Source organism: Berghia stephanieae, chromosome 1, assembly GCF_034508935.2.
Source record: "Berghia stephanieae isolate SIO BIC M18660-M18661 chromosome 1, UCSD_Bste_1.3, whole genome shotgun sequence".
Lineage (NCBI taxonomy): Eukaryota > Metazoa > Mollusca > Gastropoda > Nudibranchia > Aeolidiidae > Berghia > Berghia stephanieae.
The window spans coordinates 96,003,462-96,020,754 of record NC_088360.1 but is presented as its reverse complement, the minus strand read 5'-3'; the positions used below and the strand labels follow the sequence as shown (position 1 = coordinate 96,020,754).

At 37.4% G+C, this 17,293-nt stretch overlaps 2 protein-coding genes across 4 annotated transcripts in view; both read right to left on the bottom strand.

The window, feature by feature from the left end:
- The window catches only part of LOC144962449 (DNA annealing helicase and endonuclease ZRANB3-like), a 33,765-nt gene that overhangs the window by 4,818 nt on the left and 11,654 nt on the right, over positions 1-17,293 (bottom strand). For all 3 annotated transcript variants that reach the window (XM_078895400.1, XM_078895399.1, XM_078895401.1), the window contains 7 exons: positions 16,502-16,669; positions 15,777-15,848; positions 14,386-14,565; positions 6,283-6,447; positions 3,480-5,846; positions 1,691-1,821; positions 112-229 (listed from right to left, as the gene is read on the bottom strand). In XM_078895400.1, coding sequence (XP_078751526.1) covers positions 112-229; positions 1,691-1,821; positions 3,480-5,846; positions 6,283-6,447; positions 14,386-14,565; positions 15,777-15,848; positions 16,502-16,669 — 3,201 coding nt within the window. The remainder of the gene's footprint in view (positions 1-111; positions 230-1,690; positions 1,822-3,479; positions 5,847-6,282; positions 6,448-14,385; positions 14,566-15,776; positions 15,849-16,501; positions 16,670-17,293) is intronic.
- On the bottom strand, positions 10,185-12,022 carry LOC144964866 (uncharacterized). The gene is made up of 2 exons (XM_078899591.1): positions 11,868-12,022; positions 10,185-11,330 (listed from the first exon to the last, which is right to left on the bottom strand). The coding sequence occupies exons 1-2, from the start codon at positions 11,907-11,909 to the stop codon at positions 10,446-10,448; spliced, it is 927 nt and encodes a 308-aa protein (XP_078755717.1). The 5' UTR covers positions 11,910-12,022; the 3' UTR covers positions 10,185-10,445.

Sequence of the window (17,293 nt, the reverse complement as noted above, 5' to 3'; positions counted from 1 at the left end):
TTTATACCCCACAAGGGGATAGTCAAAAAGACCAAAGCCACATTCAACAATGAATAAAGTCTAATAAATATGACTTGCGATCTATGACTGCTATCTACTGTATAACTTTACCGTGGTTAGATGTCTTTGTGTGCTCCCATGGACAGAGCGGACAGAATCATACGCCTGGACTGGCCTCTCAAACACCAGCCCTTGTTTAGTTATCACACGCCGCTTGGTGGCACTCAGGCTGGGGCAATGGAACAAGACATATATAATGTATATATACGAATATCAATAATAGTGATTGATGATAACAATCATGGTTATGTTGATGATAATGATAACAATTAGAATAAGAAGGGGAAGAAGAAGGAGGAGGAGGAGGAGAGAAGAAGAAGAAGAAGAAGAAGAAGAAGAAGAAGAAGAAGAAGAAGAAGAAGAAGAAAGAAGAAGAAGAAGAAAGAAGAAGAAGAAGAAGAAAGAAGAAAGAAAGAAAAGAAGAAGAAGAAGAAAGAAAAGAAGAAAAGAAGAAAGAAGAAGAAGAAGAAGAAGAAGAAGAAGAAAGAAAAAAAGAAAGAAGAAGAAGGGAAAAAGAAGAAGAAGAAGAAGAAGAAGAAGAAGAAGAAGAAGAAAAGAAGAAGAAGAAGAAGAAGAAGAAGAAGGAAGAAAAGAAGAAGAAGAAGAAGAAGAAGAAGAAGAAGAAGAAGAAGAAGAAGAAGAAGAAGAAAAGAAGAAGAAGAAGAAGAAGAAAAGAAGAAGAAGAAGAAGAAGAAGAAGAAAGAAGAAGAAGAAGAAGAAGAAGAAGAAAGAAGAAAGAAGAAGAAGAAGAAGAAGAAGAAGAAGAAGAAGAGAAGAAGAAGAAGAAGAAGAAGAAGAAGAAAAGAAGAAGAAAAGAAGAAGAAGAAAAGAAGAAGAGAAGAAGAAGAAGAAAAGAAAGAAGAAGAAGAAAAGAAAGAAAGAAGAAGAAGAAAGAAGAAGAAGAGAAGAAAGAAGAAGAAGAAGAAGAAGAAGAAGAAGAAAGAAGAAGAAGAAGAAGAGAAGAAGAAGAAAGAAGAAGAAGAAGAAGAGAAGAAGAAGAAGAAAAGAAGAAGAAGAGAAGAAGAGAAGAAGAAGAAGAAGAAGAAGAAGAAGAAGAAGAAGAAGAAGAAGAAGAAGAAAGAAGAAGAAGAAGAAGAAGAAGAAGAAGAAGAAGAAGAAGAAGAAGAAGAGAAGAAGAAGAAGAAGAAGAGAAGAAGAAGAAGAAGAAGAAGAAGAAGAAGAAGAAGAAGAAAGAGAAAGAAGAAGAAAGAAGAAGAAAGAAGAAGAGAAGAAGAAAGAAGAAAGAAGAAGAAGAAGAAGAAGAAGAAGAAGAAGAAGAAGAAGAAGAAGAAAGAAGAAGGAAGAAGAAGAAAGAAGAAAGAAGAAGAAGAAGAAGAAGAAGAAAGAAGAAGAAGAAGAAGAAGAAGAAGAAGAAGAAGAAGAAGAAGAAGAGAAGAAGAAGAAGAAGAAGAAGAAGAAGAAGAAGAAGAAGAAGAAGAAGAAGAAGAAGAAGAAGAAGAAGAAGAAGAAGAAGAAGAAGAAGAAGAAGAAGAAGAAGAAGAAGAAAGAAAAGAAGAAGAAGAAAGAAGAGAAGAAGAAGAAGAAGAAGAAGAAGAAGAAGAAGAAGAAGAAGAAGAAGAAGAAGAAGAAGAAGAAGAAGAAGAAGAATATTAATAAAATGCAAGCTTACCCCATCCATTCTCTGACAAATCTCTGCAGCAGACAAAAATGATTTGGCTGCTTCAGGAAGTTTGGCAACCGGTCAGTGTTCCCCATCTCTATGTCAACCGGGTGGAAATTGACCTTTAAACTTTGACCTCTCTGGTAGAAAGAGAGGGAAATGCATAAATATTATTATTATTTTTAATAATAATAATGATGATAATAATAATAATAATAATAATATAAAAAAATCAAGCATTGGTACCGCATCGAAAATAGAATATTTGTCGGAAATGGCACCAGTTAAATTATCAAATTAAGACTAAAGGTCAGACCCATGCCAAGCTCTCTTGTGTATATTAAAGTCACAATAAGACAAATAATGAGGTAGTACGCATAATGATCAAGTGTCTGGGTTTTTTTGAGCTTTATTTTTTTTTTGGGGGGGGGGGGGGGGGGGTTTGTTAAGGTTAACAATTGCTTATACTTGGACAATTCATTACCTGTTGAGCCTTTTGGATACACCAAAAAAAAAAAAAAAGGGGAAAAAAAAACCCCAAGAAATTAGATATTTGGCAGAAAATCAAGTCAGCTGTAAGAAGAAAATAAATTTTAAAAAAAGCTAATTTGACCACATAAAATGGCAAAAAAAGTCTGGAAAGGAAAAATTGGATGGAAATGTGAACAGTAAAATGATTCAGAGGACCATGGAATCAATGGAAAGATGGCATCGAAAGGTGTTTTGTGCGACTATATGGTCTAGTGGTATGACACTCACCTTCAGATTGGAAGGTTTTGGATTCAAGTCCCATTCTGAGCAGTGCATTGTTGAGTCTTGGGAAATAGCTTTTTACCCACATTCTCTCACTGTACTCAGGTGTAAAATGAGCACCTGACAGATAACAGCATCGGAAAAAATTGTAATATCGCCAAACAGATGTCATGTCTCATCCTACATGTCAGGTGTTGCTGTTGGCTAGGGACCCCTTGTAAAGCGCTTTGTGCATGTTTAGTGGATAGTGCACCTATATAAAAGCTCAAGGTTTTTTTGTTTTTCTTTTTGTATGAATATAACAGACATAGGCCAACTTATGTTTGACAGCGAAAAATTACAACAGTGATGATAATAGCAATTTGTCAAAAAGGAGGAAAATTTCTCTGTCTATCGATCAAACACAAGCAAAATGTAAAAATAACAGGAACATAGTTTTGTATATGCTACTACTACTACTAGTGTAAATCCATTCTTATCATTCAACATCAATTTACTTTTGTAAACATTTAATGAATTGTCCTTTCCACATAACATTTTAAAGACCTACAATATTATTCAAATCACTCGCTGCATCGAAGAAATTACGATAAAACTTTTGACCAAAATAAAAGGCAAGAAATGATGTTTTGTTTTGATTTTTACTTCATAAAGCAGGCTACAATATCTTTGTTACCGAAACCTAGTGGTTATGCAGATTATAAATACAACCAAGAATCTCTCTGTGATGAGCAGTACAAGCACACATTCGGTTGACTGCTCCATTAGACTAACTTGCATTTTATGAACAATCGTTTTAAATGATTGAAGACAATGAAAAAGCTCTATTTTGGGGACGGTCATTATCAAATTTTGTCCCCATTAAGCGGCGACTGTCCCAATTAAGCAGCTGGGAATTGTAAAGGGTATTACTTTTTATATATAAAAAAATTCGTTTCCAATGAATTGTCCCAATAAAGCGGTGTCCCCAATACCGGCTTGGACTGTACATTGATTTTATCAATACTAGTGAGAAATTTGAGTCTGTAAAAAAATCACACCTTACCTCATCATACAAGTATATACGGCCTGTGTGGAGACTACAGCTGAATTGGAATCTTTTGTGACAAGATGGAAAGCTGGGAGGTGCAGAGGCATCAGTATGAATGATAGAGGGGTTTGCTCTTGCTGTGGAATCTGGCTGCCCTGCTGTTTTTGATGATGTTGGTAGTGGTTGTGTTGATACTGTTGTTGTTTGTGGTGGGATGTGCGATGATGTGGATGAGAATGGTGAAGATAAATATGATGAAAGAGCTGAGGTAACACAGTTTGATTTATGTCCAACAGAAACAATACAAGATTGGATATTGTTTGCTTTCCCTGTTAAGTCGGGAGGTCTATGGGTGTCTACACCAATGTGTCCATTCTTTGATAAAAAATCTTCAATTTTGTCAAAGTCTTCATGATTTAGTTCATCACAGGAAATTGAATCACCCTGATCATTATTAACCCCTACTCTTTCACATTGTATTACACTATCTTCTATTCTATCAACCTCACTCCTTTCACAACGTACTTGACTGTCCTCTTTTCTATCATCTTTGGAATATTCTAGAACTCTGGAATTTGCTACAGTTATATCTGTGACTTTATCTAGCCCATTTACATTGTTATCATATTTTGTAGAGAGTTTTAAACACTTCTCAAGTGAACATTCCTTTCCCATCTGATTGCAATCATTAACATCATCATCTTCACTACAAACGTTTTCTATTTCACAGCACTTTGAATCTCGTCTCAATACTGAATTCTTCATTTTTACTTCTCCTTCTTCATCACTATAAATATTTTCAATCTCATAATTTTCAACATCATTTAATCTACCATCTCCTGTACCATCAAAAAAAGAATTATCAGATTCATTGTCTTTTTCCCCAACATTTTCTATTTCATTATTTGCACCATAAGAATCTGTGACACCAGTCTCCTTCAAAACACAAATTCCTCCACCACCAAAATCATCCACGATGCTTCCCTTTCGAACACAGTTTGAATCAAGTATATTTTTATCAATGCAGGTGGAAGAAGGGGTTGACCCACCAGAAGAAGAATCCTTGGATTTTGTATAAACAGATGTGTTTTTTCCACTGATCAAATCACTTGTAACAATAGTTGACTGAGAATCACACAAATGCTGATTGCAATTCTCCTGGTGAGGGACTTGCGATGAAATTTTTTTTTTTACGACTTTATTTTTATTTCTGGTTTTCATTTTCTTTGGCGTGTCACAAATTTCACATTGTCCCAGGTCCTGGTGGTTTAGGAAAGTGCACATAGAACATGGCCACTGATTTGGATTTTCAGACTCTAATTGTATCTGCTGATTGCCTTTAAGGGGAGTTAGGGAGGAAGTTTTTAATGTAAAACATAAACTTTTATCACCATCAAATTCTTGATTTTCTGACCCCAAATTCTCGTAACAGAAGTCTAGTTTATCCACATCCTTGCCTGCTCGATGAAATACTGAATTGTCATTGTGTGGCAGTGCTGTTGTAGATTTGGAAGGGGAAGAATCAGGTGATTGTGAATTTTCTGCTAACAATACTTTCACCTTATATGAATTACTTGAGAGCGAGTATTCTGTACCTGTAGCGGGTAACATCTTTTGTTCACTTTCAGAACTTTGCTCTCCATTTAATTGTGGATTTTGTTCAGTTATATTTGATGTTAACTCTCCCGTTACAGATAACTCTTCATTAGATAACTTTCTTTTTCTACTAATTGTACCCCTCAGACTTTTGGAATCAAAATCTTCACACACTTTCTTATTTTCTATGACATCATGATTCAAATTTCTCCCACTCCCATTTGAATCCGTATTAAAATCCAAGCCTTCATGATTTCTTTGCAGTTTTCTTTTTTCCCAATTCAAACCCAGATAGACATCAGGCAGGGAGTCTGAATCAGAGTCAGAGCTTTTGCCACTGAATAAATCGTCGCTGCCTGACAGACTCTTCACATCTTCTTCTTCTTGTGATGAAAAAGCAATAATCTTGTCACCATCTTTTCTGATATTTTGCAATCTTGAACTACTCTCACAATTCTCTTTCTTCTTTTCAGTCATCTCATCAATCATCGCCTCTATTTTTTTACTAGAACCTTTCACTTTTCTCCTTTCTTTCTTTGCTGATTTAAATTCCTCTGCCTCTTCGTCACTGTCGATGACAATCAAACTGTTGTCCAGATTTTTATTGGCTGCTTTTATTTTGGTCATGGGAGAGGCAAATCTAAGATGGCCATGCCTTGTTGAATGTGATCCAACTATTGTTTTTTTAATTCCACCGTTGTTGATGTTTCCATATTCTGGCCCACTTGAGATGTTCTGTCGCCGTTGAGATGAAAGAAAATCCAAAATGGAGGGCTGGTCAGGTTGCTGAAAAAAAAATTAAAAGAAAAAATTGCTTTTATCATCATTTAATTCCTGTAATCTTTTTTCTTTATACTCAATAAAAATAATGGGGTGGGGGATGGAGCATTAAGGACAACACACTCCTTAACAACTTTAAAGAAAATTATAAAAAGCAATACTAACTCTCAATTTATTTTCTATTATTGAAGTCTGATGTTATGATTGTTTTTGTGATGCATCCAGAATCTCCTTCACATTGATGAAGATACTACACATTTCTTGGCAAAATCCAAGCTAAAGACAAGAAAAAGGAATTAAAGAAACCTTTCATAACATTGATAGAAGAACAAAATAATCAAATTTCAAAAAGAAAAAAGTTAACAGCCTCAAAAAGTGAATTAATATTTTCATTGGTAATCAGAAATGTTAGTTCCTTCCCCATAATTACTACAGGACAAACCCTTTGAGACTTGATCAGCTGACCAACATCCTCCACATCTGCCTCGTCTGACTCCTGAGGTATCCAAGCATCTGCCTTGGACAGGACATCAATCTGATGCTGATCTCCTTCCCCATGTTCCAACTTGCGACATTTGCCAGTCAGGGCTGTAGAAGTAACAACAGCCTGTAGAAGGAGATGGGCTGAAAGTTATTGACAGCAAATATGTTGTACACTTAGAGAATCCCTTTTTTTGCATTTTAACCAAAAACTTTTACTTCATAGATTGATAAATTCATAAGACGCCAATCTGTCAACAAGTCTTTACCAAAATAGAACTTTTGACCAAAATGTATAAAGGCTTTTTGTCAATCATTGCATTGCAGAATTTGACTCATTTCGTTAAAAATTTTAACGTGGAAAAATAAATCAGAAAATCTTTTAGCATCTATGTGGCCTATTTCAAGTATCATACTGAGAAGAATAAAGGATAAAATAAATGTCGAAGTCAGTGAAGCAAGCAGGATTTTGAAGCAGAGAAGCAATTTTCAACCTCAAAATCTTGATTGAGAGACACCTGGCAGTCCAAAAAGAAGTGTACTCATGTTTTATTGATTACTCCAAGGCATTCAACACCGTAAACCACAAAAAGCTGATTAACACTTTAAGAAACATAGATATAGATGAAAATAACACTGCCATTATAGCAAATTTGTAATGGACCCAAAATACCAAAATAAGAAGCGGGAATATACTATCTGACAAAATGGAAATCAAGTGAGGTGTCCGACAAGGTTGTGTCCTCTCACCATGCCTTTTCAAGTTATATTCAGAGAAATAGAGATGATGCACGGCATAGTTGGAATGGAAGAAACATCAATAACCTGAGATATGTAGGCGATATGGTACTACTGGCAACAAACAAATAAGACCTGCTGAAACTAGTAGATGAGACCAACAAGATAAGTAATAATTATGGACTAAAAATTAATATACAGTAAACGAAAATAATGGTATTCACACAACCAGAAGAAAGACCCAAACCCATTAAAACAGTAGACGGAAAAGCAAAAGAACAAGTACAGGCTTATACATACCTCGGCCAGTACATCACAGATGATGGCAGATCTATTGCAGAGGTCAAAAGAAGGATCAGCATTGCCAAAACAAACTTCATGAAAATGAGAAAAATCCTCACTGGCTTAAAAATAACAAAAACAAAAGTATGTATGCCTAATGTTATGTATGGTCCACATACCTGTATGCCTGTGAAACATGGACCATAACAAAGGAGATAGAAAGAAAAATTTATGCCTTTGAGTTATGGGTGTACCGCAGAATTCTGAGAGGACCTGAAAGAAATCAAACAGTCTGGTTCTTAATGATGCAGGCCAAAGGTCCAGAAAACTGTTGGCAGAAGTCAAAATGAGAACATGGACACATTCGGAGACTAAACACCATCCAAAACTCAGTGCTAAAGGGATAGGTAGCTGGCAGAAAAGCACAAGGCAAACCAAGGAAGTCCTAGATAGGAAATGTGGAGGCAACAACTGGAAAAAAGATAATCGACTGCTCTGTAATGGCCCTTGAGTGTGAAGAATGGTGTTCCATGACATTCAACCCATGTAGGGAGACAGAACTCTAGTAAGGTAAGGTAAAGTGGACTATTCTCATTTGTTCCCCATGCTCAAATTGTTCCCCAATATTTCATACTCGCCGTACAGATTCAAATTTCCAACTTTGTAGCACAAGTCACCTGTTATGCACTCTTGTAATATAATTATGGCCCTCTTTCAATTGAACTGTTGGTGATCTACCCATTTACAGCTTTTTAATCTTTATAAGCAAAACTAAACAACTATTTATTATTGTTTAAAATATAGTTACCTACAATTGTATTTCTTAAGACTTCATGTTATTGTTTCGTCCTTTATCATAAGCTTGTTTCTCTATTAATGAATGAATGTGTGGTCAGTATGTTGAATAATCTATGCTAAATAGCATTATAAATAGATAATACTTTATATAAAGTATCACTGAATTATATTTTTTTAAATCTTATATTTATCTGCCTATTCAAATTCAATCTTCATCAACATACGGTACCACAAGAGCACGGCTATGTGGTCTTGTGGTATGACACTCGCTTTCGGATCGGAAGATCCTGGGTTTGAGCCTCGCTCGCGCATAGTTGAGTCCTTGGAAAAGGCTCTTTACCCAAATTTTCTCACTGTACTCAGGTGTAAAATGAGTACCTGGCTTTAGCAGAGTTGTCTCTGTCCGAGAAAAAAATGTATTATCGCTTAACAGGTGTTATGTCCATCCTACATGTTCAGTGTTGCTGCTGGCCAGGGACCCCTTGCTTTGAGCACATTTGGTGGATACTGTGCTATGTAAAAGCTCAATTTAAAAAAAAAAAAATTTTTTAAAGAGTATTGAACGAAAAAGATTATAACAGCCTAAAGCAGTCCTTCAGACCCAGAGCCAGAGTTTATCCCAGTTTCTATAGCATGAAAAAGACAATAGCTATTGTTTACTAGGGTAGCCTGTTGCAATTCCGAAGGGCAATCACATAACTTCTCACATTTCATGTTTTGCTAAATCTTTTTATATTAGCCAATCACATCTTATACAATATTAGTATTACTAACATGCTTTTTGATTGGATGAAACTATTTCGGATAGGACTGGAGAGTTCCATTTCTCCCATTGACTGTTTCAATATGACTAGTGAAGGTAGACGCAATTCCGAAGGGGTTCGATGCAATTCCGAATGGCGTATGTTGCAATTCCGAAGAGACCAGATGGAACACTTTTATTGATGTTTTATTCGTTTGATTTGAGGTCTTTTTAATGTTCTCGTGGGTACTACCGCAAACTCGGGGACCCAAATAATTTTGGGGGTTTGGGAGGGGGGAAACTTTTTTATTTTTAAAAAGTCTAGATAGGGGGTTTGGGTGGGTAGAGACTTTAAAAAAAAAAAGTTTCCCCCCCCCCCTCCCAAACCCCCCAATTTTTAAATTTTTTAAAAGTCTCCCCCCTCCCAAAACCCAAAAATTATTTGGGTCCCCGAGTTTGCGGTAGTACCGTTCTCGTGTGTATCTTCTGTCTAGTTTATTTTTCACAATTTGAAGCAACAACTCATTTTCACCCCTTTTTCGTCAGTCCTTTATGGGTTATAGTATAGTTTATTAACCCAATTTAAAGCAATAACTAATTTTCACCCCCTTTTTCCTCAAAGTCCTTTATGGGGCACTTTTGTAAGAATGTGTGCACTTGCCTCACCATGACCAGGCTGTATTTCATGTCAAACACATTCTATCCTGTGCAGTTTTTACCTAGTGATTGGTAACTTGTTTGTTTGTTTGTTTTAAAGGTTTTACGGCGCTTGCAACACATATAGGTTATATCAGCGCCAGTAAAAAGGAAGAAAATGGGATAGTAAAAAGTTATAGAATTACAATTAAAGCACCCAAGAGAGAGTAAGACAAAGGGGAATTGGGAACAAATAGGGATAAGATGTAGATTCCAAGAGCATACCAAGCCAAGGACACCGGCCAGGGTCGGGACAAAACCAAGTAATCTCATACCAAGACAAAGACAGAAAGCATGGTGGAAAAGAGATATAAGGGGATAGAAGACACGGTAAGTACCTCCCGGCCCACTGTGGAGGTAGGGAACCCCACTCAGGATTAGTAAGTGTGATGCTATTCGAGCTCAATGAGCACCACAGTTACAAACTGAGAAGCAGTTGGAGTTTTTATTGCTCAAGAAAATAGAGCAAAAATTGGCTTTGGAATCGAACCCGGCATCTCCCAGTTTGGTGTCCAACGAGGTAACCACTCAACCAATTTGTCTTCAGTTAAAAATCAAGAATGCAACAAATTATTAAGACAAAGACACTTTTAACATTTCAAACCAATTTATTTATTTTTTTGGGATTGCTTCTCTTTGGCTGCAGCCCTTTATCTTTGGCAGCCTTCCTTTTCTCTTCACGTGCCAGAGCCCTCTCACATTACTCTGCCTCCATCCTCTCTTTCTCTTCTCTTTTTTGCGCTTGTTTTCTATTATCTCATTAGATGTGAGTACCCTGTGAGAAGTTTCGTACCTTCTTGCAGTGGCAGATCGTGGTTCTGGAGTCGGGGTCGAGAATATTTCGTTGACAGTTTCGTTCCAGTCTGCTGTCAGCCCAGATATATCCATGGCCTGGGCCAAGATATCCCCTGGTACACCTGTACTAGGCCTTGCTTCCTGTGTTGTTGGTGTTCAGGCTCTGGATCCACAGCCTGAACCAAGATGCCGCCCGATGTGGAAGCATCAGACGGCCCTGCCTCCTGTGTGATAGTTGGTGATTCAGACTCTGGACCCACAGCCTGGACCAAGATGGCCCCCAATGTGGAAGCATCAGACGGCCCTGTTTCCAACAATGGTCGCGAGAGCACAGCGGATGCTGTAAACCAGTCATCAGAGATGGCTGCTGGGTTGAGGAGGTAGACGCCGGTCGTTTTGAATGCCTTTCTCAGCAATGCTCCATCCCTCAAGACATCCCATGCTCTGCTGAGCATAAGGGGAAAAGACTGTTTATCTATCACTTTGCTGGGGTAGTTGTACAAAAAATCTGTACATGCATAGTTGTATGCCGCTTTCATTGGTTTGAACACATTTGTGTCCAATGGTTGGAGGCACTGCATCGTGTGTGGTGGCAATGCAACGATATGTATATCCTCGTCCCTGGCAATTTCAAGGAGCTCGAGGACTTCGTGGCTGCTGTGCCCATCCAAGAGGAGTAGCTGGGGTCGTTCCGTTCCACAATTTGGAAGGAACACAGATTTGAACCACTCCAGTCCAATAGAGTTGTCAGTCCACCCACGTTCTTGGTAAGTCCAGAAGCACTCATCGGGACCCAGGTGGACATCAAAAGACTGGACGCTTGCCTCTGTCTTGCCTTTCACAATGGCCATTGGGTTGCGGGCTCTGCCAGCAGCGTTGATGGCAGCCACAATAGTGACCGTCTCTTTTGAGTCACTACATCTTTGATGCAGACGGCGTGACCCCTTCTTGGCAACAACCTTTTGAAATATAAGAAGAAAAAAGAAAACAACAGAAACTTGTGAGAGATTTGTTCCTTGAAACATTTTGGATTAAACTGAATTGATAGACATTCAATCATATCATGGCACATATTATGAGACGTGATGACAACTTTCCATCCCATGGTATTTGTCAGTCAAAGCGGCTATGTGGTCTAGTGGTATGACACTCGCTTTCGGATTGGAATGTCCTGGGTTCGAGCCTCGCGCTCGGCGCATAGTTGAGTCCTTGGAAAAGGCTCTTTACTCACATTCTCTCACCATACTCAGGTGTAAAATGAGTACCTGGCCGTTAACAGCGTTGTCTTTGTCCGAAAAATTGTAATATCCCCTAACAGGCGCCATGACTCGTCCTACATGTTAAATGTTGTTGTTGACCAGGGACCCCTTGTAAAGCGCTTTGAGCACATTTAGTGGATATTGCGGTATATAAAGCTCAATTATTAAGCTCAATTAAAACAAGACAATGGTTGATGTATTTTTAGAAAAATTAACACCTAGGTACGTTGCAGTTACCTTGCCAGGTTTGTGGGAGAACTGCAGCCCAGTTTCATCCATATTCCAGATGGCCTGTGGCTGGATATTGTTGCTCCTGATCAGGGAGTGGAGATCCTTAAAGTAGCTAGCCACCCGTTCTCTGCTGAGAGCAGACAAACCTTGTGGCTACAGCATTCTGCCAAGCGGACAGTGATCTGAGGAAATTTGTTTGTTTTGTTTTTAAGGGTTTTACGGCGCTTGCAACACATTTAGGTTATATCAGCGCCAAGAAAAAGTAAGACAAAGGGGAACTGAGAACAAATAGGGATCAGATGTAGATTCCAAGAGCATACCACCAATGTACTCAGTTTGAAATCACCTACAAGTCTCATCCAGACACAAGCACAAAATTCAACAAAGAGGAATACACTCAAATGCTTACATTATACATTCAAAATAAAAATACTAATACATAACAGAGAGATGATTTACAAGGAAAAAATATCATCTCCCAAAACAATAACTATGCATTTGACTGTTTCCCTCCCAGCTAGGACTCCGGCCAGAGCCAGGACAAAACCAAGTAATCTCATTCCAAGACAAAGACAGAAAGCATGTTGGAAAACAGATATAAGGGGATAGAAGACACAGTATGTACCTCCCTGCCCGCTATGAGAGGTCAGGATCCCCACCCAGGATCTGAGGAAACCTCAGTTTGAGTGCCCTCCAGTAACCATCGCCAGGGAAGCCGTCTACAAATTGCGTTTTTAGGTTCAGGTTATGAACCACCTTTCCCACTTTTTTAAAGATCTGGTCTTTTTTAAGAGGGAATCCAGCTTCAGCCGAACGGAATATAGCTTCCACAATTGAAGTCTCAACCTCTGGAGGAATTGAAGTTTTTCAGCCGGCTTTCAACCCTGCATTAGAACGGCCCTTTATGTAGTCGACCAGCGTGGTTTGGGGGATCCCAAATGTCTTGGAAGCTACGCTGTAGCTCATGCCATTTTTCTTGGCCGCAATGGCACGTTGGAGGTCTTCCTCAGTGTATCCTTTCGGCATTGTTCTGTAAAGGAAAAACAAGAATTTTCGTTTGGTAATTCAACCTAGGCCAACGGTAACATCACCATCATCATCGACAATCAGCATCATCATCACCAACACCACCATTATTATCACCACCACCACGATCATCGTCATCATCCTCATCACTAACACCATCGCCATCATAATCACCACCATCATCATTGCCATCATCATCATTATCATCATTATCATCATCATTACCATCCTCATCACTAACACCACCACCATCATCATCATCACCATCATTATCATCATCACCATCATCGTCATCATCATCACTAACACCACCACCATCATCGTCATCAGCACCATTATTATCATCATCACATCCTCATCACCATCATCATCCCTAACACCACCACTACCACCATCATCACCAACATTATCATCATCACTAACACCACCACCATCATCATCAGCACCATCATTATCATCATCACATCCTCATCACCATCATCATCCCTAACACCACCACTACCATCATTATCATCATCATCACCACCACCACCATCATTATTATCGTCATCATGATCATCAAACCGGTCTACCGCGTCAAGCGGCCTTCGGAATTGTGTCAGGCCGCCTTCGGAATTGCATCGAATTGCACTCCTAAAATATCGATTTTATCCGGTCTACTGTAAATAAAAGAATATAAAGGGTGGAATATTGTTTTAACAGAATACATAGAAATATCAACATTTACCCACCTGAGTCTATTGTTCCGTGAAAGATTAAAGTCGAAAATATTATCGAGAAAAGGGCACCAATGAATTTTGTATCAGCGTGTTGGCACGATTACAAACGGGGAAACCACGGGATCACTGAAAGCTGTCCAAAATTAGATGACCCAAATTCCACTGGGCAATCTTATTGGCTGCTGATTTGACTCTTCTGTGGAATCAAACCAACGTTTAAACCACGAGACGGACAGAAAAGTAAAAGGGTGATTCAGTTGAGGTGAGTCGAAGCCTTCGGAATTGCAACAGGCTACCCTACCTTTGAATAGGATGCTAGTATATCACAAAGTACTTTTCATCCGCTCTAACAGACCCAGCTACCCAATCACTGCTAGCTGGACAGGGGAATCAATAAAAAATATTTTGACTTCACCCGCAAATTGATATCAGTCCCTTTGTGTGTAAAGCAAGTTCTCTACCAATTGAGCTACCCCATGTACCAGCCTAAAACAAAGAATAAAATACTTGACAAGACATGATTCATATTCCTGTTTTTAAAAAATCCCTATACAGCCAACAACTAAAACAAATGGTAATATGACACGTTAAATAAAAAATGATAGAGGAAGAGGGCTCATCATCTCCATTGAAATAAAGGTTGTTTTTTCCTTTTTGTTGTTCAATATTTTGTATGGTTCAAAATTTTTTTGCAGCTTGATCTTCACTTTGTTGTTAACAAACATTAATCTAAAAGTGGTACCTAAGGGTGGATGACCATTATAAGTGTTGAGTCATACCTTCTTGCAGACAGATGACCACACCCATTCATCCATCGTGTTCTTGGCCACCAAATAATGCACAGATAATCGGCCCGTCTGTCCTATGCGATGGGCCCTGTCTTCACACTGAACCATTACACCGGGGGTCCAATACAGCTCGGCAAACACCACCAGCTTGGCTGAGGTCAAGGTCAGACCCTTTCAGAATAGACATGAAGTTCATTGAACTTTGAGGTATGAACATAAATTTTGAGTATGTTTAACTGCAAATCACTTGCAAAAGTACATTTAAAATTAGACAAAACATTCATTTACATAGCTTTTTATCATAATTTACATAGCTTTTTATCATATCAAGATGCGTAATGCAGTTCTTAACGCTGCATTGATTTCCAGCCAACATTCTATTCTATTGTCAAATTCTTTTCAAATACAACCTATAATGCAATACTTAAACTCCCTTTTTTTATATAAATTTCAATTATCACCGATGATAGCTGTTTAGAGCCATTAAGTCAATAGAGTCCAAATTAATTCTGATTTCCATAGCCTTTAGCATAGAGAAACAAACGATTACAACCCTTAGGATAGAACGCTGCTATATCAAAAAGCATTTACTGCCTGAACTAACATCCACAGCTACCCAGTCAATACTGGATGGACAGAGGAATAAAATAAAAATATCACCTGAACCCAAGGCTGATACAAGTCCCTTTACTTATAAGATGAGGCTCTATCAATGTATCTATTAATACACAACACTTTACCCTGAACAATGGGATTTCAATTTCTAGCAGATCATTAATCCTCGCATTATTAGTTATTTGGTATGTGATTTGGGTTTCCATATTTAGGTTACTAATCTCCAGCTAAAGCCAGTATATTAAGATGTTAGGTTCAATCTAATTTCACTTCTAATTGGAGCTTAAATTGGTTGAAATGTTTAATTTGTTTTAAGGTTTACTTGTAAGTAAAATAATTATAGCTTCACCAATTCCCCCCTGATAAAATCCAAGAGAAAATTATGAATCTAGACAAGCATAACATTTTCTGTAGATTTGAAATGTTATTGGTATGCGAGACCATGACCTATCCATATGATTACTAGCACTCATTTACTTATTGACCTATCCCAACCAAAACCAGTAATCAACTGAGCTCTAGCCCTTCAGTCTTGAATCAGGACGTAAAAATTGGATGTCTGATTACTAGCATCAAAGTAACGAGTTTGAATGAATCTTTTCAGATAAAAATCAATGAGTCCTTTTTTAAAAAATTGCATGCATCAAACAAATGGATAACCATTATTTTTTTTTAATGAAAATTTTAAAATCTTTTATAAATAATTAAAACTTAACCTTATACACATCTATTTCTGGAATTGAAACATTTGAATTTTTGAGACTTACCACACCAGCCGCCAAAATGCTCAAAATGGCCACACGAGTGGATGGATCAGACTGAAACTGTGACACGTAAGCCTGGACAGAGATGGAAATAAATGTGTTAAAACTTGACACAATATTAAATAATGTGATTCACAACCATAAATTAGAGGCAATTGGGAACTGGAATCAGAAAATCAAAAACAATGGTCATCATGGGACCAAACAGCAGATCAAAAAAATAATAATAATAACAATGACGATAAATAATTTTTTTTTAATTGTTTTTTATAATGTAAAAAAAAAATGTTTATAATAATGCAAAAAAATCAAAAACAGAAAAGAAAGAAAAATGACAGTGACCTGGCCATTACAAACCTGTGAAAGATAAGCCACTTCTATTTTAACTTCTTTATTATTTTTTTGTACACAAATTTACAACTATAAAAATAAAACAATTCAATAAATTGGATAATGGCAAATGTCAGCTTGATCATCATAAAGATGTTGATCACATGCTATACAGTGACCTTTATATGACTGGCAAAAAAGGACTGCCAATCTCCTCCACACAAAAAAAAAAACAAAAAAACAACCAAAACTGACAAGACCCACCCTAGAACATAGAAAAGCATAAGATTTGTACCGTCAGATTAAGAGAAACACACAGCCAACATGACTGGAAACAAAAAAGAGGAAATAAATGAAAACATTAAAAATCAATTATCTCTTTGTTTCGCTTTTCTTACCTGCCTGTCCACTGGCTTGGTGTGGCCATCAATGCGTACGAATCGAACCTTCTTGGTGTGAAGAGCCTGCTCCACCCCATCCATCATGTTGTGGTGATATGCAAACACCAAGAACTTGAGGTCCTCATTCTCACACAGCATTTCAATATACTCTCGCACTGGCCCAATCTAGGTTGAAATCATTAATGAAAAATAAACAAAATAGGAAGAAAATGTAAACAAATATAATGTTTGTATTCCATCAGTCAACCTTCAGAAGTGTTAAGACGGAATTTATCCCAAATTCTGTTGCATTAAATAAATAAGCAGAAATATTAATTATTCATTACCCTTTGGATAGGATGCTAGTCTGTCACAATGTAATTGTTGTCAGATTGAACAAACTCAGTAACCCTGGTTACTGCTGTGTTGACAGAGGCAGAGCTGCCATCCCAGTAAAAAAAGGACATATTTTACACTAAGGCTTTGATTTAAAAATCAGAAAATAAATTTTCGAAGCCAAAAGCACAAAATATATTTTTCTAAAATCAAAACTTGATTGTTAAAATAATAAACATTAACAATTAAAAGCCGTTGTAATGAAATTCAATAGAAATCTGAAGAAGAAAAAAAATCTTTATGGGACGGTTTGTGTCTTTTCTAAAAAAATGTAATTTCCTCTACTGGTCTATTTTAATAATTCTGTAGTGTCATTATAGGATTTTAAAAAACCCATTATACATTATCCGTGTTGATGCCCATTTCATGTCCTAATTTGGGAGTCTCACATCAAAAAGTATAACAATCTTAGGC